We start from the raw sequence: 23015 nt of genomic DNA on the forward strand, positions 1-23015 counted from the left end.
AAGTCTTCATATATAAAGTTTATACATAAAGAGATAGTTCACACAAAAATTGCTCACTCGCATGTTGTTCAAAACCCATATGACTTTTGTTCATCTTCAAAACACAAATGGAGAAATTTTAATGAAACCTGAGAGATTTCTGTCCCTCCATTGAAAGTCCATGCAAACTAAACCTTCAAAAAGTTCATAAAGACATTGTAAACATAATCCATATGAATCGAGCGGTTTATTCCACGTCTTTTGATTTTTTTAATTTAGACTTTTATTTACATATAACGCACATATAGTCTCAGCCTCAGACGTCACGCCCACGGACCGTTGGCTGAACATCTGATGCATATGGCACACTTATCTGGAAACACTTCAGCAGTATCAAAGTCGTCAAGCTAGGCTATTGGAAATTCACTTTTGTACCATGAAGATTATGTGAAACAAATTCAATTATTAATAAATAAATACTGAAAATAGGCAAATATTAAAAAGGAATAAGGCAAGTTATGGGAACTCTTAAAGTTTGAAAAAAGAAAATTTAGCATTCAATTTGGGAAAAAAATGGCTATGAAAAAAAAGATCACGTATTTAAGAGATAATTAAAGAGATTTTAACTCAAACACCCCACCCACCCAATAATGATGTTTTAGAAAATTTGCAGAAAGAACTAAACCATATTTATCAAGAAAAAGCCAAAGGTGTTTTTGTAAGGTCTAGAAGGTAAATGGATGGAAGAAGGTGAAATAAACAGTAAATATTTTTTTATTTTTATTTCTTTTCAAGGAATATTTTTAAATTATAAAGTAAAAAATTAATGACATTGTTACTGAAGACCTAGTTATGATTTCTAAATTTGTTTCTAAATATTATACAGATATCTATTCATTAGAAGATGATCAAGATAATTCCATTCTTTTTAAAACAATTAGAAATACAAAAATGCTATCTTTAGAAAGTCAAATTAAATGTTCCCAAAACCTTTCTCTAATGAAATTGAGTTATCCATTTAAGCACTAAAAAATAACAAATCCCATGGAAATAATAGCCTTACTTTAGAATTTTATAAAGCTTTTATAGAAGATATATCTAAATTCCTCTTAGCGGTATATGAAGAAGCCATCCACAAGGGATCCTTACCAACATCACTTAGACAGAGTGTCATCACCTTGATCCCTAAACCTCAAAAAAATAAACCAATATTAGAAAATTGGCGACCTATCTCATTATTAAATAATGATTATAAAATAATGGCAGCAGTTTTTGCAAAACATATAAAAAATGCTTTAAATGAGATAATTGTTGAAACTCAATGTGGATTCATGAAAGGACGTCATATATCCTCTAATGTTCGTTTAGTTATTGATTTAGTACAATATAGCAATTTACTAAATGGAGACCCGTTAATACTTTTTCTAGATTTTAGAAAAGCTTTTGACACAGTAAGTCATGAGTTTATATTTGATTTCCTAAAACTCTTTGGTTTTGGACAATATTTCATCAAAAGTGTAAAAGCTATATACTATGGTAGTAATAGCTCTATTAATCTTGCTAATGGAACATCTCCCAGATTTGAAATAAACCGAGGCATCTGTCAGGGATGTCCAATTTCTGCATTTCTTTTTTTTAGTTGTAGCTTAACTGTTAAGTAATATGATAAACCAACAACCCTTTAAAGGAATTGAAATTCATGAAAGGCAAATTAAAATATCGCAACTTGCTGATGACACGACAATTTTTCTTGATGATAGTACTGAGGTACCTTTGGCTATGAATATAATTAATAGCTTTTCAAAATTCTTTGGTTTGAATTTAGATTTGTCTAAATGTGAGATCCTACAACTCAAAAACAACAACCTATTCCAATGTGTAAATATTCCTGTTAAAAGTATTAGTAACCTATTTGGGAATTAAAATGGTCAACTCTAACTTTATGCCTTGTTATTGAAAAAATGCAAAGGAAATATAACTCATGGTTAACAAGAGATCTTTCTATTCAAGGGAGAATTCTATTGAGTAAGGACAGAAGGTCTCTTGAGAGCAGTATACCTTTTCTCTTTTCTTAGTGCTCCAAAGGATATATGCTCACAAATGGATACATTACTCTTTAATTTAATCTGGAGAAACAAACCTCACAAAAAAAAAAAAAATAAAAAAAAAAAAAAAAAATGTCCTTGTTTATAAATTATCTGATGGTGGGTGAAATGTTGTTAATTTTACTATTTTCAACCAAATTCTAAAAATTAATTGGCTTAAAAACATAAAAAAAAAAAAAATCAAACAAGTATTTTCAATATAGTCCCATATTTTTTACTTGAAAAACTTGGGGGTTTAAATTTTCTGTTGCAGTGTCCTTATATAACTGGTAAACTTCCCATTGCTTTGGCAAATTATCACAAACAAGCATTACTCTTCTGAAGACTTTTGTACAAACAATTTTTCTCCTAGCAGGTGCTTTATATGAAACAATGGTAATATCATTCATAATAAGAAGTCATTGTACATGGATAATTGGGTTCAACACAACATTTTAATTGTTAACCAGCTTATTGACAAGAATGGACAATTATATACATACCCTAACTTTATTTCAAAGTATGTTTTTTTTTTTTTTTTTTTTTTTTTTTTTTGTGTGTGAATGAAAAAGAATTTAACAAAGTAATTAAGGCTATCCCTAATGGCATAGTAATGTTAACCAAATTCTCAGACATGGATGTTAATAATACAACCTTACAAAATCCACTTTTTGTAAAGTCACTCCTTTTTTGCTAAATGTTTTAATAATTTTATAAGGAATTCCTTTAATGTTGGATCAATTCCTTCATGTCAATCAATATGGCTTAAACCTCATTGTATATCTTGGCACAGCATTTGGACCGTAGCATATAAATATATCATTTCTAATAAAGTAAAAGAAATTATTTACAAAATTATTCATAGATGTTATCCTATAAATGCAGCCATTATATCCATACTGTCTGTGATAAATGTACTTGAACATTTGAACATTTATTTCTTTATTGCCCTTTTTCTATTTCTTTTTGGACTGACTTTAAAATAGACATGACAAAAAAAATTAAACAGAACTCTTCATTTAGAACCCCATGACATTTTACTTAGTTTTCAAAACTCATATTTTTTCTCAAAAACAAAATTATGTTATTAATCTTTTAATTATTTTGGCAAAGTTTTATATTCATAAGACAAAAATAACTCAAAAGAAACCCTCATATATTACCTTTTATAACACCGATCTCACAATATATTTTGAAACTCTTTCAAACATGAGATCACAAAACAAAAAGCTTATAAAAACAATACCAATTCTAAAGCTTTTCAAATTCATGTAACTGTTCTAATAATATGTAGCACTTTTTATCCTATTACTTTTCTTTTTTTTTATTATTGTTATTTTTTTGCATACATTTTTTTTTTTAAATTTTAGTTATCGTTGTTACTCTTTGTTTTATTAAAAAAATGTCTTGTAAAAAAAAAAAAAAAAGTATCGAAGTCGTCATCTGGTTGGTTGAATTCTACAGGATGTCCAGGATACGTGTGTGTTGCGTTCTTTAATGGTCCGCTTGGAAACAAATGCCATGACGCCAAACCCCCTCGTAGAAGAACGGCGTCATGTTATGTGGCTACGAGCGCTTATCAGGATCAAATAAACGCTGGATTTTCAAAAGTATGTGAAGTTCGCGGCTCCATTGTTGCAGTAAACATGCATAATGTTCTTGAATGAATAATTTATAAATGCACACCAGTCTGTTATTGTAGGGACATCAACTTTCATTTTCACGCCCCTAAACATGACGTGGAACAAAACTAACTCTGATTGGTTGCTTTACATGCATTAGTTCAGTTAAATTAACTGCTATGAGTATTTAGAACTTTCTTTTTCTTTTGAGTTCACAGCACTGACATATTTCAAGTAAACTGAACTGTTTCATTGTTTTGAGTTATATGAACTCATTTCTTTTAATTTAGACTAACCTAAGTTTAACTGAAACTAGACTAGGATTTCTATTTCCCATCATGCTTTGCCCATGGCACTCGAAAGGGAGAGTAAATGCTAAAATTAAGTGTTATATAATGTTTTTTGGACATGATTAATGTTAAGGTAGATTTAGTAGTGATTAATGTTTTGTTATGCTAATTTAGAAGAGTTTCTGTTAATATGGGTTTTTGGAGAGTTACCATCATGGTGACAAGTAGCACATGTGGCTTGGTATGAGAGCAGGTAAGTTACATGTTTTAAGTTGCACACATTCAGTAAGTGCTATACCATGCTAATGTTAACATGTTAGCAAATTAGCAAGTTGGCATTTTTAGTATTTTCTTAGGATTTACAGTGAAGTAAATGACTCATTTGATTTGCAAGAACTCAAAATAAAAAAGCTTATTAACTATTTTTATGTTAATTGCTATCAAAATGTATGAGTTTGCTAACTAAGTATTTCAAGTTAGGAGCAATTAACATGTACAAGTAATACAAACTCAAAACTTGATAGCACTGCTTACTTAAAATTGGGAACATCATGACTCAAAAAATTTTATGTAACTGATTACCTAAAAATTTTTGAGTTCGCCCAACTTATTCAGGTTTACAGTGTGTCAGTCAAACGTCCTCTTAGGCGATCCTTGGCCAGTGGGCCAATGAAACCTGCGATAGAGTCCATACCTTCTGCGTCAGTCTGAAGGTCTGGCTACGTGAGACTAACACACATATAGTACATAGAGCACATCAAATATGGCAAACGAAAGCTCAACGCTCTTACTTGATGCATGAGAACAAGCCTCATTTGTTCTCACATGTCAAGCATGCATGTTTGTTTATGTATGTGCAGTGATCAATGCTAATATGTGAATAAAACAAAATTAAACCTTTTCGTAAAGCGATTGTGTCTCTTCAGAAGAAAATATTTAGCTCAATTTATATGGATTACTTTTAAAATCTCTTTAATTGTCAGTTTTAATGGAATGGATTCCCAATGGAAAGACAGAAATCCCTTAGATTTTATTAAAAATATCTTCATTTGTGTTCTGAAGGTGAACAAAAGTCTTGGAATGAGTAACTGACCATATGCACAGTTCCGGTGAACTGTTAGCTGTCATTCTGTACTCGCTGTACATCGACACAAAACCATCAATTGTTGACTTTAAATGTTGTGTTTATATTTTTATGCAGTTATCACAGTTGCCTAATTTGCAAATAAACCAGTTTTATTTATTGCAATAAAGTCTAAGCTAATGCGAACGTTTGAATAACAAATGCAGTGTCTGTAATTAGACATGCAACATTTTTCCAGCACTTCAAATGTTATTTTTAATGTGATGACAAAAAACATTATTTGTTCATCCTTCTGAGATTGTAAAACTGATTAATTCATTATGTAGGAAATATTTGATAAAAAAACACTTTTATTTAAATTAATTACCACTATAACTTGCAGATGGTGGCAGAGGAGCATTTGTTTGCCCATATATTAGCCATTTCCTGTAATAGTTTTTCACTCAGTTTCGCTTTTGAATAAATATTAAAGGTGCCCAAGAATGTTCTTTCACAAGATGTAATATAACTCTAAGGTGTCTCCTGAATGTGTCTGTGAAGTTTCAGCTCAAAATACCCCATAGATTTTTTTAAATACATTTTTTTAACTGCCTATTTTGGGGCATCATTAACAATGCCGCCGCCCCCTTAAATCGCGTGCTCCCTGCCACACCAGCTGTCGACTATATTACAGCGCATTTACAAAGTTCACACAGCTAATATAACCCTCAAATGGATCTTTACAAGATGTTCATCATGCATGCTGCATGCATGCTTCGAATTATGTGAGTAAAGTATTTATTTGGATGTTAAAGTTTTATTCTGAGTGAATTTGAGGCTGTCCTCCGTGGCTAACGGCTATTGCTACACTGTTGGAGAGATTTAGAATAGAAATAGAAATAGAAATAGAAAGAATAAAGTTGTGTTTATGCATTATACAGACTGCAAGTGTTTAAAAAATGAAAATAGCGACGGCTCTTGTCTCCGTGAATACAGTAAGAAACGATGGTAACTTTAACCTCATTTAACAGTACATTAGCAACATGCTAACGAAACTGTTAGAAAGACAATTTACAAATATCAGTAAAAATATCATGCTATCATGGATTATGTCAGTTATTATTGCTCCATCTGCCATTTTTCACTGTTGTTCTTGCTTACCTAGTCTGATGATTCGGCTGTGTGCAGCTCCAGACGTTAACTGGCTGCCCTTGTCTAATGCCTTTTATAATGTTGGGAACATCATGGGCTGGCATTATGCAAATATTGGGGCGTACACCCCGACTGTTACTTAACAGTCGGTGTTATGTTGAGATTCAATGAGATTCAGAACAAATGAGATTTATATAAGAAGGAGGAAACAATGGGGTTTGAGACTCACTGTATGTCATTTCCATGTACTGAACTCTTGTTATTCAGCTATGCCAAGGTAAATTCAATTTTTGAATCAAGGGCACCTTTAAGCATTATAAAATCACTAGGTTTAAAAAATACATTTTGTCAAGGTGAAGTATGAAAACATATGGACAAGTGTAAAAGCATGTTGTCTTGACGATATGCTTTAATAATCACACTTTATAATCACAGAAGCTGTCAGTGCAGCGCAAGCTCAATGATTTTGGCACACTTGTGAAAACTCACATTTTATTTAATGAATCTAACTAAAGTGCACAATAAATCTTTAATTTACAGTGTTGGTGCTTTTTTTTTTTCACACGAAAGTGTGAAAACTGACTGTCGAATTGAATTTTGCCGAGGAACACAGACGCATCTTTTTTTTTTTTTGTCGTCTTACATTTGAATAACAAAATTAATGCTGCACCTGACTATTTAAGTGACTATATTCTGATTATAAACTAAGTATTACACTACTGATGCTGTTAAAGCTACCTCAGGGCAATGAAGATACCGACACCCCAACAAGTGACATTTCACCTGAAGTTTTCCAGCCAACATTCCGTGCATATAGTCAATTGACCCTTCGCCGGGAGTTTGATTGACAAGCGATCTAACCAGTCATAACGCCGAATCCGCCATTTTGTCCGACAAAGCAGTCAGTTAGAAGATTAACCTTGTTGGACTTGAACTTGAAAAATGGTGTGTACTGACATCTTTAGACATTTGAAACAACATTTCTTTTCATGTTCATTCATGTGTATTTGATGCTATTAATTAACTAGTTGGAAGAGATGATCGGTTCACGAGCCGCTTGAACTGAGGCGCTACAGCAATCTGTCAAAACACATTAAAGAGCCACAAAACGCTTTTTATTGTTTGAATTTCTTAAAAAATTACACCGTTTGAAAGCTCTGACTTTGTTTAATATCATAAGTAACCTGCTCTGTCTTGTCTTTCGACGTGTTGTCAGTGTCCTCTTTGCTCCGCGATGTATTTTTAACTCTGTGTGGCGTGACAGCACCATGGCTTGTCGGACAAAGCAACAGTAACTAAGGGGGCCGGGTCTTAACTAAGTAACTAAGGGTCGACGTGTTGTCAGTGTCCTCTTTGCTCCGCGATGTATTTTTAACTCTGTGTGGCGTGACAGCACCATGGCTTGTCGGACAAAGCAACAGTAACTAAGGGGGCCGGGTCTTTGCAAAGGGTCAATTGATGGCAAATTTTCATTTTGGGGTGAACTAAACCTGATAAAACATGACATCGCTTTTTGCAGAACTGCTTTATAGATGAAATTAACTAATTTAGTAACTGATGATCTTTAAAACTGAATCAACACTGAACTGACTTCAGCTGAACAACAGCTGAACTGCATAATTGTCCTGTTATCACTGTAAAGCTGCTTTGAAACAATCTGTATAAAGCGCTATATACTGTAAATAAAGGTGACTTGACTTGACAGAGACATAACATAGAATGGGTTGAATTTTCCGGTGGTTCACCAGATCTAGAATCAAATTTAAAGCCTTGTTTGTATTAGTTATGGAAGCAGTGAAAGTCTTAACGGACGGGTGGTTTGAGTTCCGTATTTAGCTAAATAAGTCATTCCAGCCTTCGTGGATTTGGTTGTTAATGATGCATAGCTTAATAGGTGTAATATTTTCTTCATCTCCACAGCTGCGTGCTGCGTTTGGCTGTTGGTCATGTGTAGGAATAAGCCCACAGAGAGAAGCATCATCATTAATCTTTGTTGTTCAGGGTCAATCTGCAGTCTCATCTTCGCTGCCACAGAATCTGGCTATATGAGGAGTCTTTGTGTGCACTTTCTGGGTGGGTGAGTCACAGTCTGAATGCTGTCGGCTATTTTTGGATTGGAGGCGAGACAACAAAGCCACTGGATTTACAAAGAGGCAGTGACCAACTGAGTCGATTTTTATGACAATAACCTAAAACCTTGAGGGAGGTTTACCTGTATCCCGATGGAAGAGCGTGGAGTCTTGAGGTATTCCTCTGCTTTGGACACCAGGATGGCCTTATCACAGGTTTGAACAGAGCTGTAGCTCCCTGCAGATGTGAGGCGCTTGGAAGCGGTCTCCATTGCTAGGGTCACTGCTTTAGCGCTGTCCAGACTGTCGGTGGAGTTGTAGATAACCCGGCCAAGGCTGTCCTGTGACCAAAGTCCTCCGCGTGGCAGCCGACCTTCATGGTATGCGTCCTGCGTAGACTCTGTGCTGCTTTGGGCTGTTACGGAAATCACCGGCTTAGTGGTGGAACGAGGAGGAACAGGTGGAGGAGTCTTCTTGTATCCAGGTGTATATGTTACTGGCGCTATAAAGGAACAGATGAACAATACGTTAGACTTGAGGGTGTGGTAGATGTTTAATTTAAACCATTTTAAGAGCTACACTATAACTTTTGAATGTTAAAGGCCGTGGCACACCAACAGACATCAAAGGACTGGCGCCAACAAAAGCCGGTAGTGTTGCTGCCTCACGTCACATGTGTCTGGGCCAAAATGTTGTACTTAAACACACTACTTCAGCCAACAGCCAACTGTGTACAGGTCTGCTACAATCATTATCCTATTGCAGAGCCTGCAGCACCATACGCCATACAGTTACATATCTTTGATAATTTCAGCATGAGAACATCACAAGCTGGATAAATCTTTTGCAAATTGAATAATGTGTATAATGAGCAAACTGGACACTCCAGTGCTTGAAGTGAGTTGGTACTCTCTTGTGTTCACAGGATTTGTATTATTCTTGCGTACCAGCAGCTCTCATAAACTGCAGATATTCTCTTTTGTTCCAAGACAAAGACTGTTTGTCTTGCAAGCCAATGTTTTGATCTACATTAAATCTGGTGCATACTGTAGCTTAACTTGACAGAGAATAGTTCATTCTGATACGATTTTAAGAGACGAATAGAAGTTGGACAATACACTGTGCATTAAAAGTATTAGTTTGGCAAAGATAGCTCATTTACTTGTAACCGTATTTCACAAAGTAAAATCTTGAATGTTTAAAATATCCACTGTCATGAAAAGACAACTGTTTCCCCGCAGCAAGCACATGATTTAAATTAGAGCTGTCACTAAATTGAGCTATAATAAACCTGTTTTTTTGCACTTACAGTAACATGTCATTGTGAGAACATAAAGAAAAGAATGCGGGGAAAAAGTTGAAAAAATGAGAACATAAAGAAATAAACCAGTTCACACAGATTAAATACATGACAAGTTTCAACAAATTGTTTTAAAAATTGTTTATAAAAATTATAAATATTTTTATAAATATATACACTTCCATTTAAAAGTCAGTCCTTTTAAAATACTTTTATTCAGCAGGATGAATTCAAATGATCAAAAGTGACAATAAAGACATTTAAAATGTTACAAAAGATTTCTACTGCTGATAGATGCTGTTCTTTTAAACAATGCTTTTATTAAGCAACTGTTTTCAACATTGATAATAATACGAAATGTTTCTTGAGCACTAATTCAGCATATTAGAATGATTTCTGAACATTTATACAGTAGTGTATATATTTTCCTCTAATTCTTCTGAGTGAACCTGCATATTTTCCTTAATATATTTAAATATACTATTTTATTTCATGATTATTTATGTACATTTGTCAGAATTATAGGCACCCTTGGTAAATATAAAAATAAATCTGCATTGTTTATCCTTTTGATCTTTAATTCATAAAATTAGCAAAAATCTAACCTTTCATTGAAGGAAAAGAATTGAAAGTGGGGGGAAAAATCACATTATGAAATAAATGTTTTTCTCCAAAACACGTTGGCCACAATTATTGGGACCCCTGGAATTTTTTATGAGTAAAATATCTCTGAAGTATAAACATGAAATTAAACTTCATTAAGCTTCGAAGTTTTACGAAACTTTTGTTTCGAATCAGTGGTTCGGAGCGTGTATCAAACTGCCAAAGTCACGTGCACCAGTGGTGAACCATTAAAATTTCGAAACGCTTATCACATAACGAAGCCTTGTTTACTGAAATCACGTGACTTTAGCACTCCGAACCACTGATTTGAAACAAAAGATTCATAAAGCTTCGAAGTTTAATGAAGCAGTGTTTTGAAATCGCACATCACTAGATATTGTCATAAAATCGTTATTTTGTTTTTTTGGTGCACAAAAAGTATTTTCGTCACTTCATAACATTAAGGTTGAACCACTGTAGTCACATGAACTGTTTTAAACATGTCTTTAGTAGCTTTCTGGGCATTGGAAGTGTTAATTATCTTGCTGGCAATGCAGGCCTCACTGAGCCACTGGATTTTATGAAATATATCTTAATTTGTGTTTCGAAGATGAACGAAGGTCTTACCGGTGTGGAATGACATGAGGGTGAGTAATTAATGACAGAATTTTCATTTTTGGGTGAACTAACTCTTTAAGATTGTAGAATAAGGTCATACAGAATAAGGCATATTAATATGTGCTTAATAATTACTAATAAACAGCCAATATTCTAGTAATATGCATGCTTATAAGCAACTAGTTTAAAAGACCCTAAAATAGTGTTACCGTTATGTCTACTCAATTTAATTAATGCAACTTATTGTTGACAAGTAAATTACTAAAGTTGGTTGTCAACCAACTGAATGATTTTAAGGGATGTTTAAAGGTGGGCAATACACTGTGCATTAAAAGCATATTAAAAGCACATTTTTCTAATGTGCTATTCTTTTTGTGCTTTTTTTCTAATACTAATCTTTGTTCAGCCAATCAGAAGACTTTAAAGTGCTTTCTGACATTCATTTTATGCAGTGGTTGAAAGCAGGAAGCAGAGAGTGTGGATCATTCACGTTTAACGTTATGCAGTTTCATTAGCAGTTCTCAGTTTATTCTCATTATTTTGTGACTATTTGCCAGTCAGCATTGACTTCATGGCCGGCACAACCCAACCTTGATGCTAATCCAGCTTGATTATTTGAAGGCAATGAAGGCTTGGAAGATTCAAGCTGCCCTGACCTCCAACAGGATAAACACTTTTTTAAAAGAGTATATTTTAAGGAAGGAATTACAGATATACTGTGTGACTCTTCATCACCAGCAGGGTGCTTGCATTTTGACAAAATGCCTTACTGTGCTTAAATGTAGCAAGTACAAAACAATCTTCACATGATGTGCCAATCAAAAGCATAGGCTGCAAATAGCACACTATTATAAAACTGCTGAATGAGTCACAGACTGAAGGGAAAAATGTGGGAGAGAGACGTGTGATTCATACAGAGGAGTAAAACGCTTCCAAAAATAGAATGTAGGGTTGTATAAGAGAGGAGCACAATAATCCATTCATGACCTGTTGTACTGATGCTCTGTGTCATAATTCATTCTGTCATCAGCATGTTGAACACTTCATCAGCTGTGATTAAATATAAAAACTCCCAGAGCAACAGAATATGACTCATATCTGCAACCAACTCTCTGAAAGCGTGGAATATTTCAAACGGAACTGTCATTTTTTTTGGGATGTTAAAATATTTTTTCCTATCGCAGCTATACGCAGAGACAACCATACTGACACGTAAAGACCAAACACAGTATTTAAAGAAAAGCAGGCTTCCAAGTTTTTTGATCAATTTTATATCAATTTTCACTGTTTTATGAATCTGAATAAAACCTCTGTTGCAGGACACATCGTACTGTACAACTGATCTATTTTTATCGAGCAGTGGCAGACAGGGAGAAATGTTCAGAATTGTTGTTTTTCAAACAAGATTTTTTGTTTTATGCCCCAGATAGTACACACTAATAACAATAATAATATAGAATATATATTTTTAAAAAATCCAATATTTTTAAGGGATGTTTAGTGTTGGGCAATACACTGTACATTAATAAAGGTATTTCATTTGGCAAAGGTATTTCATTTAGGCTACTTGCTATTTTCCATAAATGAAATTTTTGAATATGCTTAAAATATCCAATGTCGTGAAAAGACAACTGTTTCCCCTCAGCAAGTAAATAAAGGTGCATGTACCTTTGCAAATACATTTGCATATGCCTGACTCCAGAGAAAGACATTGACGAATAGTTACACATCGCCGCACCATAGGCCCCGTCCACTGGCGTTCAGTCGTTAAACGGCTGACATTTGCCTACTGAGCATCACGTCAAAAGCAAATAAAACCCATTGTAATTACTGACGCTGTCTAAACTGAATACAGTATACAGATGCATGTTCAGTTTCTGTATACACCACTTCGAGTCTGTCGACAACAGGACGAACGGAAGAGTGAAAGAAAGTTTGCTTTGACGCGTCCAGTTTAAAGAGCTTGTTATAAAATGGATAGTTCTGGGTTCTGAATGGTTGAGCCCAATGTTCCCTCTAAGCTGCGCGCGTGCACGGCCTCGGTATCAGAAGAAGAAAGAATAATAAGGCCATGTTCACACAGTCAGTTTTTGGGATTGACAACCGCATTTACTTAACAGGTGTGAGTCTCGAAATGTCTCGTTCACACAGCAACTTACAGTAGCGTCTGGAACACTGCCTGTATGAACGTGCAGCGAGAGTCAAGCCCGTATTCTCTTACTAGTAACCATAACAACAGTGACCAACGTAATATTAAAGATGGCGACGTCCATAAAACTGAAAAGTATTATCACTCTTCACATGACAAGAGACTAACTGAACCGCGAGTTCATCCATAAAAACTTCATTAAAGGGTTAGTTCACCCAAAAATGAAAATTCTGTCATTTATTACTTACCCTCATGCCGTTCCACACCCGTAAGACCTTCATTAATCTTCGGAATACAAATTAAGATATTTTAGTTAAATTCCGATGGCTCTGTGAGGCCTGCATAGGAAGCAATGACATTTCCTCTCTCAAGATCCATAAAGGTACTAAAAACATATTTAAATCAGTTCATGTGAGTACAGTGGTTCAATATTAATATTATAAAGTGACGAGAATATTTTTGGTGCGCCAAAAAAAATCAAAATAACAACTTATTTAGTGATGGCCGATTTCAAAACACTGCTTCACGAAGCATCGGAGCATAATGAATCAGTGTATCGAATCATGATTCAGATCGCGTGTCAAACTGCCAACGACTGAAATCACGTGACTTTGGCACTCCGAACAGCAGATTCGATTCACTGATTGCGCTCTGATGCTTCCTGACGGAGCCATCGGATTTCAACTAAAATATCTTCATTTGTGTTCTGAAGATTAACGAAGGTCTTACGGGTGTGGAACGGAATGAGGGTAAGTAATAAATGAACAGATGGCATGTTTGAACTAACCCTTGCTAAGTGCAGCACGTAAACATGCGCTAGCCGGAGTGTTTAACCGCTGCAGTGAACACGTGTCACGTCCTTTGCGACATCTCGCATGACACGGCATTTGAAAAGAAACACAAAACTGACATGAGCCGCTCCGGTGGAGAACAGTGACTGGATCTAACACCTTGATGATGCACAGCTCACATCTCTGTCTCAGTAAGTTACCGAAAGCGAAACCACACACAAAACACCTTAGAAGAGCGGCTCTCTCGCACTGTATGACGTGACAGACAAGCTAGTTGCCCAGTCCTGGCTGGATTCGCGAGACCATGAGATTTGCATGTCTGACTTTTTTTTTTTTTTTTTTTTTTTTTTCGTGTTTTTAATGGCTAAATGGTTATATCTTGTCCGGTTTAATTGTGTTTGTTGCTATGCCATACTTTATTTTGCTGTAGCCTACAGACAAAGTTAATACACTTAAAAGTCCAGTTATGGACGACAAGAACAAAGAAATTTCAAGTTTTTCAACTTTGTATCTCTTGTCGTCAGTTTCTGGCCTCCTAGTGATGTGAAATATGAGCGGGAGTTTACGCAGGGTGATTATTTTGACTTTATTTTGTATTTGAGCTGCACGTTTTGAATGCGGCGTAAGCATTCATAAGCATTATTCATAAGCATTATATAAAAAAATTATAAATACAATGCGGCTATGACTGCTTCACCCAACGGTTCTATGTAAGCCTATAACTGTACAACACCCTTAGCAACCACTCTTAGCAACATAAACATATGATTGTTCTCAATTGACTCTTCTCTGGGAGTTTGATTGACAAGCGATCTAACCAATCATAACGCAGAATCCGCCATTTTTTCCGACAAAGCAGTCAGGAGTTAGAAGACTAACATCGGTGGACTTAAACTTGAAAAATGGTGTGTACTGACATCTTTCCGCGTTTGAAACAACATTCCTTCTCATGTTCATTCATGTTTATTTGATGCTATAAATGAACTAGTAGTCGGTTTACGAGCCTCTTGAGCTGAGGCGCTACAGCAATCTGTCACGACCATGGTCACGACACATTAAAGAGCCACAAAACGGTTTTTATTTGAATTTCTTAAAAAACGACACAGTTTGAAAGCTGGGACTTTGTTTAATATCATAAGTAACCTGCTTTGTCTTGTCTGTTGTGTGGCGTGAGGCATGACAGTGCCACGGCTTGTCGGACAAAGCAACAGTAACTAAGGGGGGCAGGTCTTTGTGAAGGGTCAAATTGTTCATTGAAGCTTACTGTATTATGTCAAAGAGTATTGTGAGAGAGATTTCGAGTGACTGAGTGTTACCTGCATTCAGATTTATAATTTTTCCTTCAGGTCAGTCATGTTCACAATAAAAAATCTGTTTGAATCTTCACTGCGATCTTGTCCTTTTAACAGTTAATAGGTTTTCCTGTGCCCTGTTGACACTGACAGCTCTAGTCAAAGCATTTGTCACCCGTGTTTACAACAAGTTTCAATATAAAATCTTTGCGACTGAGTGACTCGCTAATAAAGAGAATTTTTGCCGCCATCTAATGGCGTAATAAATGTAACTTCTGTTGCTGTTCACGGTCAGGGACTATTTTTTCCAGTGGAAGGAAGGCTTTTAGTGAATGTATTTCATGAAAGTTGCATTGATACATATTTTTTGGCTTCAATATTTGTATTGTGTGGTAACCGTTTTATAAAAGCAATAAGCCCCATCAAGCCGTGGTTTACAGTGAATTTAAAACAGCTAAGGGGCGTTATTAAGCACGACACAGACCGGAGTATTCTTGGAGCTTGTTGTTTTTTTTCAGACTACAAAAGGATACCAGTGGCAGGAACAAGGGGATGGCTTTAACGGTGTCCCGAATTGAATCAGAGGATTATCGTTATATGTTTGTTCAGAGCATTTTGTTTTGTAAATGAGGCACAGTAATGAAGAGTTTGCAAAGAAACTTTTTTGAAAGATGAAGCAGCCAAATGTATTGGATCTGACAGCAACTGCATCACTTAACAGTAAGTAAATGCACTGTAAAACCGAATAGTGAAATTAACTAGTTTGTTTCCCTCAAATGATAATGAAAGTTCATTATACTTAATAGAAAAAAGTTGCATTAACACAAAATTTCATTGAAGTAAGCTGAACTTAATACGATTGAGTTGCAGCAGATTTCTAATTCTCAGCATGCTTTGCGTCAGACTGTATTAGGAAAATAAATGTTGAAATTAAGTGTTATTTTTATGTTTTTACACAAGATTAACATAGGGAGACATAAGTTAGTGTTTAATGTTGTGTTATGTTGGGATTTACATTGGGGTTGTCTTATGTGCGTTTTATAGGGTTACCATTGTTAAATGAAAAACACCACACTGGCCTTGATCTGCTTCCATGGTTCTTAGCTCTGCCCCACTAAACTAAAAATTTTCAAAAAAGTTCTACTAACATAAAAAATGGGTTAGTTTACTTAAATGTTTTGAGGTAATATGTTTTTGCATTGCTAGTTTGCATTATTATTAATGAAACATGCCATCTGTTCTATTTATGTTTTATTTAAAAGTAGTGTAAGTGAACGATTAAATGAAAAATAATTTGGGGTGAACTGTGTTTAAGAATAAAAGTATTTTTATAAAAATAAAATGGAAACACTTTACAATAAGGTTCATTAGTTAAACATTAGTTAATGTATTAACTAACATGAACTAACCATGAGCAATACATTTGTTACTGTATTTACTAATGTTCTAATGCGGTGCCCCCTCTTCCCGTGTTCCCATCCCCTCCCCGGAACGCGATTTCGGCCGAGGCAGAAACCCACAACACCCCCCCCCCCACCACTGCGCTCACAGAGGTCTGTGCATGCCACTGATACAATATATCTAATTAAACTATATTTATGATTTTTTCCCCCTTTTTATCATACATGATGTGATGAAACATGAGTGAAGAAAATGTAAGAGAAAATCCTGAATCAAACCTGAATCCCTACAAACACACCTTGTTGGACAGCTCAATAAAATATACATTTTAATCAAAAATCATCTTTACTCTAGCTGAGTCATGCAAATTGACCATTCATTTACATTAGATCAGGTGCATGTGTATTCTCCATTACAAATCTGCGCACTGGGAAGATACACGTCTGTTGCTGAAAGCCTTAGGCTGTATTGATTTCAGCCCGCTATGGCATCCCTGAACTAATTACACACTAATTACTAATTAACATATTTGAAGCTATAGCAGTGTTAATGTGTTAGGTGTTTTGCCTAAACGTGTGTGTAGCACATAAGGTTGTGAACTCAAATCTTGAACTGTTTATCGGTGCATGTGTAAAGCTGCGTGTTCTGCATTTTAACGCCAGCTTGAATGGGTTATAAAACTTTCAGTGTGACTGTTTAATCAACAACAGATGTTCAGAATCTACTAAAATCAGCTATTCAGTGCATGTGGTGCATGATAAGAGACAGTAAAACAGCAGCCCAGTGATTCAAGAGCAGATATTCTGATTGTATTTACAGAACTTTATCAGATATCATGACAAAATGTCCCAATAAGGCAAGCTGTTTTTGTTTTGTTTTGTTTTGTTTTGTTTTGTTTTGTTTTGTTTTGTTTTGTTTTGTTTTGTTTTGTTTTGTTTTGTTTTGCTTTGCTTTGCTGCTTTGTTTTTTGTTTTGTTTTTGTTTTTTGCTTTGCTTTGATTTTGTTTTGGCAGTCCAAACTTCAGATCAACATGCATTTTCACTGTATGGAAAGTATTAGCTTTGACATTTTGTTTTTTGTTCCATGAGAAAAGGTCATATGAGTTTGGAGTGACATTAAAATCTGAGGGGGTTTGAATGGACATGACGCTTCTGAACGTGAACACACTATGTGGTATGACTTAACTGGGTGGGATGTGTGGCTTTACCTGGGGTGGGGGTTTCTGTTCGATCCGCACTACAGGCAGTAGGGAGACGAAACTGGATCCCTGAAAAGAACAAAAGTCATTAGTAGTGTTCAAATAAATTAAACTATGTTTAGGTGCAGTCACTGCACCCTGTCTCCCAGCATTTCATATTTATTAAAATCAATAAGACATTTTAAACATTGAACAATAATATTCAATCTGACACCAGTTGTTTGGGTCTCCAGATATCTTCACTAGTATATTGTCTTATTAAGCATTTCCTTATTAATTTTAAAGTAAATGTAAAAAAAGCATAATTATGCTATAATCAGTGGTGTCAGATTGTTGAAAATGAACAAAGATACATACATTTAAAAAGTCACATGTATTTAAAATGACAAACAGGCCAGAACATTTGTTAATGAATAAAGAATTGGTAGTTGATAGAATATTTGGCCAAAAAAGGTTTTCTTACATTTTAAGCAATTCTCAATGGTTTTCTCACCAGTATCTCTCATGTAGCTATTGATGCAAATATTAGTTAAATTCTACCCTTGTGAAAAAGTATACTTTAGCACACTTTTTAAAAGAGTGCATATTACCCAAATATACTTTAAAAGAATATAATTAAGTGCAAACTAATGTTTTCAGGCACTTAATTGCATGTTAATTGCAATAAAATGAAAATATATTATACTGTAATTTGAAATTATATTATCTAAATGCCAATTGTATAAAAATCATGGTAACATTGTATTTTAACTAGTTGCTTATTAGCATGCATATTACTAGAATATTGGCCGTTTATTAGTACATATTAAGCACATATTAATGCCTTATTCTACATTCTTAATCCTACCCAATACCTAACCCTAACAACTAACTTATTAACTATTAATAAGAAGTAAATTAGGAGTTTATTGAGGGAAAAGTCATTAATAGTGAATGTGTTCCCTATACTAAAGTGTTACCAAAATCATAATTACTTCTGTCTTTGAAATATGGTTGTTATGTTACCGAATGTACTGACAATGGTAAACTAAAATATACTTAAATATCGTTAGAAATTTAATCAACTTATTTGTGGTTTAGTATATTAGTCCACACATTAAAATTGTTACAGAGGGTTGTTGTCATTTTGCCAAATATAGGAAAACTTCAACACACATAATGCACTGGGATTGTTGCCGTCCAAGTGCACTTCTACCAGTCTGCTATGGATACAGTGTTATTGTAACAATATAAGCGGGTTGAAAATTGGCAAAGTTGCACTGTAAGTGTTTTAAGTAAGAAACACAATCATGAAATTACTCTATTCTTTAAGTAAGTGAGCTATTATTTCATTAAGATTATATTATTTGTGCACTATTTATTTTTAAATATATTTTTAAGATTTGAAGTACACTACAAGGGCACAATAAATATAATTATCCAGTCGATATAAATAGCATCATATATCATCCATCATTTTAGTTGTGGAAAACACTGAAGTGTGTGGCACTTGGACAGTGGTGTGCCAACTCGGTGAGAAAACCATTCAAAACCAAACCATTATTAAAGTATATACACTTTTAATACACAATTTTATTTTAATATACATTTTAGATTTTAAATAATATATTAAAATACCTAAAAAAAAAAAAAAAAAGTCTGAAAAACAATAAACAAAAGGTAATGGATGCAAAAATAAATATATAAATAAATAAAGGCAAAAACAAGTATTTTCAACTAATATTCAAAATGAATGATTTAATAAAACACATGAATGAATTTGCAAAACACTATGAAAAAGAAGTTAACTAACAAACTAAATGATGTTCGTACAATACAAACTTTTGTATGATTTTTGACTGTAAAGTCCATTAAAATTAAATTAAAATGTAGCAATAAAATAAGTTGCATAAAATATAAGAATATGAGTTATTTATGACTGCATTTACACAAATAACTGATGACCAATTAAAATACATTACAATCAATCACAGGTATAGGATCAGTATCAGATTTCAGTTCCAGTGCCTCCATATAAAAGGGGTTAAAATTCACCATAGTGCCAGTTCATTCACTGAAGATTCCAGTAAGAGCGTCGCTTGATCCTGTACGTTTCATCTGGGTCGTCCTTATCATGTTTGCATGGGCTCTGACAGTGTTGAAGTGATATGCTTAGTAACTGTGATGACATGAATGAAGGATGATATGAGACACAGGAAAAGTAGGCTTACATGAAGACATTTTCACCAGAAGGCTTAACTAATGTTTCAAATCATGTAATTTAATTTCATTTTCCTGTTAAAAGAAAGTTTGAAGTGCACCTACTGTACTTCTGCAAGCATGATTACAGTATGTGGGTATGTTCAAAATGGAATGCTATCAAACAACTGTATTCTGCACCGTATATACTTAAAGCACAGTATGCAAAATGCAATTATAAAGGTTTCAAACAATTATTTGGTACAATGTTGATGCATAACCAAGATAAAAAATATGAATATTTTATATTTACAATCCAATTTTGTGTTCAGATTTTCTAATCAGTTTAATCAAATAATCAGTCACAAAATGGTTGATACCACTTCCCATTCATTCCCCACTGCAGTCGTGCACATTGCATTGTGGGATACAGCCCCCATTATGATGTGCTCTGTTAAAATCTACAGATTACACTGAATTTAACTGCAATTTTCTCACGATTTACAAATAGTTGCAAACATTTGGGATATTGTAAGTACTCAAGTGAACAAAATAAATAACACTGGCCTAGTGGCTTTTGGATATTTTACTGCAAAATTCTTACATATTGCACCTTTAACAAAATGTTGACAAAAAGTTGTTGGAGTTTGTGTCATAATAGATGTTATGGGAAAACTCCTTTTTTCCTCTGAATACTGAAGCCTGATTGAATCACACAGTGAACTGCATGAGCCTATAGTGCTGCAGACCACTGAAACGGGTGGGGCTACTTGCCTATATAAGCAGGCAAATCCCGCCATAGGCTTCAGAATCTTTCCACTGAAGCGGTGAGAGCCAACTCGTGCAGTGTGGTAGCATGGCCAGCTACACAATACTCGTTCCAGTTATCTCAGAGAACTGAGGTTATACTAGTAACCGAGTACATTTCCTATCGATACGGTTCACTCGTATTGAGTTGTAATAGACACTATGGAAAGGCAATCCAATAGCGCTGTGCTACAATCGCAGAATGACGATCGTTCTATGGCCCTGGCCTAAGGCACTTAAGGATAAGGGCCCTGAAGGCAGCAAGGCTAAGGTAAAGGTATTTGACTGAGACTAAGGTGCTCGGACCACAAGGCCTGAGCCCAGAGGGATAACGTTCTGAGCAGGTTGAGCTCGAGTAGAGGTCAAAGCCCAACTAAACAGACAGGATCCATCTTGCAGAGCAGGGACGTGTAAGTCGTAAAATCAAGCAAAGGTGGACGGCGAGGACCAGCTGGCCCCTGCACAGAATTCACCAATGGAAACTCACTGGACCACGCCCAGCCATGTAAACTTTGAGGGTTGAATTGATGCACCCCTTGTCCAGCAGCTCCTGTAGGAAAGATAGCTTCAGAGAAATGGCGCAGGACGGTGGGTCTTCATTCCGGACTGTGCACCAGTCGGAGTAGACAGACCACTTAAGGGTGTAGAGGCGTCTGGTAGATGGGGCTCTAGCCTCAGAGATGTTTAATAGGCTCCCGTCAAGAGGCCAAACATGGAGTGCCCACAACTCTGGTTTGCGGTGCCAAATCGTTCCTTTCACCTGGGAAAGGAGGTCCTTTCTCAGGGGAATTGGCCAGGGAGCTTCTGCCAGCAGCTGCATCAGCTCGGGGAGCCATGACTAGTTCTTCCTGACTAGTTCTACATCTGTCCTTCCTGATTCGCCTGATGAATTGAGGGAGCAGTGCGACTGGGGGAAATTCGTACAGGGGAATGCATACCAGTGTGTCCCTGTCCTTTTGAGAAGAATATTTTGCGGGTTGTCTTCTGAGGCAAAGATGTCGACCTCTGCCCTCCCAAAGATACTCCAGATTGTGTGAAACATCTGGGGATGGAGGGTCCATTTCCCTGAGGACACACTGAACTGGGACACCATGTCTGCCCCGGTTCAGTCTGCCCCGGCACATGTACCACTCTGAGCGAGTGCAGGTTGCGCTGTACCCATAAGAGGGGCCTCTCACCGGTTTGTATTGAGGCCTTGATCTGAGTCCACCTTTGTGGTTTATGTAGGACACCACTGTCATGTTGTCTGAGCAGACCAGGACATGGTGTCCTTTCAGGTCTGGTAGGAAGGTTTTGAGAGCCAGAAAAACCACCATTATTTTTAGGCAGTTGATATGGCGCTGCCTCTCCGTTCTCAACCAAGAGCCAGATGATGGCCTGCCTTCGCACAGAGCTCCCCAACCTGTGTTGAGGCATCTGTTGAGACCACCTTCTTTCTGAAGACTAACCCCAGGTCTGTACCGGCCTGATACAGATGAGGATCCTACCAAGGGGCCAGGGTTAAGACACAGCCATGGCCTTTGATATAGATGCATCCGAGATGCCAAGCGCGGGCTGGAACACGGGGTTTCAGCCAATACTGCAGGGCCGCATGTGTAGCAGGCCCAGCTGAACTACTGATGATGCAGCCACCATTAGGCCTAGCATCCTCTGCAAGGTTCTGAGGGGAAGTGAAATCCCAAATCTGAATGATGCAGCAAGCTGCTCAATCACCAGCATGTGCTCTGCCATGACCCAGGCTTGCATTTGGGCAGAATCGGGAAGGAGATTCACTGGCTGGGAGACAATAACCGCTAGGTTGGTCCTGAGTCTAAGGCATTCCTGTGAGAATTCAACTCTGCCTCTGACTGGGCCAATACAAGCCAGTCATAGAGGTGATTCTGTCTCAGAGGGGAGAGGGGTGCATCCATTCACTTTGTAAAAGTGCACAGGGCCAGAGACAGTCCGAAGGACCGTATACTGGTAAGCCACCCCCTTGAATGTGAATCTAAAAAATGGTCTGTAATGGGGGGTTATTTGGATATGTAAGTAGGCATCTTTCAGATCCACTGAAAAGAACCAATCCCTGGGCAAACCTGCGAGAGGATTTGTTTCAATGTCAGCATCTTGAACGGCCATTTCATTAAAGCATTTCCTGAGATCAAGGATGGGCCTGAGGCCACCATCATTCTTTGGAAAGAGGAAGTACTGGCTATAAAAGCCTGACTCGCTGTAGGCTGGCGGAACTGTCTCTACAGCTCATTTCACCAGCAAATTCATTACTTCTGTGAAATTTGCTCTTTTATCAATCACTGGATAGCTGTAGGGGAGAAGCTGAATCAGCTTGCTTGCGGAGGGCTGTTTAATCAGCCTGCTTGCAGAGCGTGAGCTTGCTTGAGAGCATCGCTCATTCAGTCTGCTTGCAGAGCATCAGCTTGC

General features: G+C 36.2%; 1 protein-coding gene across 1 annotated transcript in view; it reads right to left on the bottom strand.

Moving 5' to 3' along the window:
* Window positions 1–20435, bottom strand: part of LOC125278999 (disks large-associated protein 2) — a 31647-nt gene extending 11212 nt beyond the window's left edge. Inside the window, exons 1-3 of the mRNA XM_048208452.1 lie at window positions 19647–20435; window positions 17622–17681; window positions 8403–8761 (exon numbers count right to left, since the gene is read on the bottom strand). Of these exons, the coding sequence (XP_048064409.1) occupies window positions 8403–8761; window positions 17622–17681; window positions 19647–19662 (435 nt within the window). The 5' untranslated portion in view covers window positions 19663–20435. The remainder of the gene's footprint in view (window positions 1–8402; window positions 8762–17621; window positions 17682–19646) is intronic.
* Between the last annotated feature and the right edge of the window lie 2580 nt (window positions 20436–23015).

This window comes from Megalobrama amblycephala, linkage group LG11, assembly GCF_018812025.1.
Source record: "Megalobrama amblycephala isolate DHTTF-2021 linkage group LG11, ASM1881202v1, whole genome shotgun sequence".
NCBI lineage: Eukaryota > Metazoa > Chordata > Actinopteri > Cypriniformes > Xenocyprididae > Megalobrama > Megalobrama amblycephala.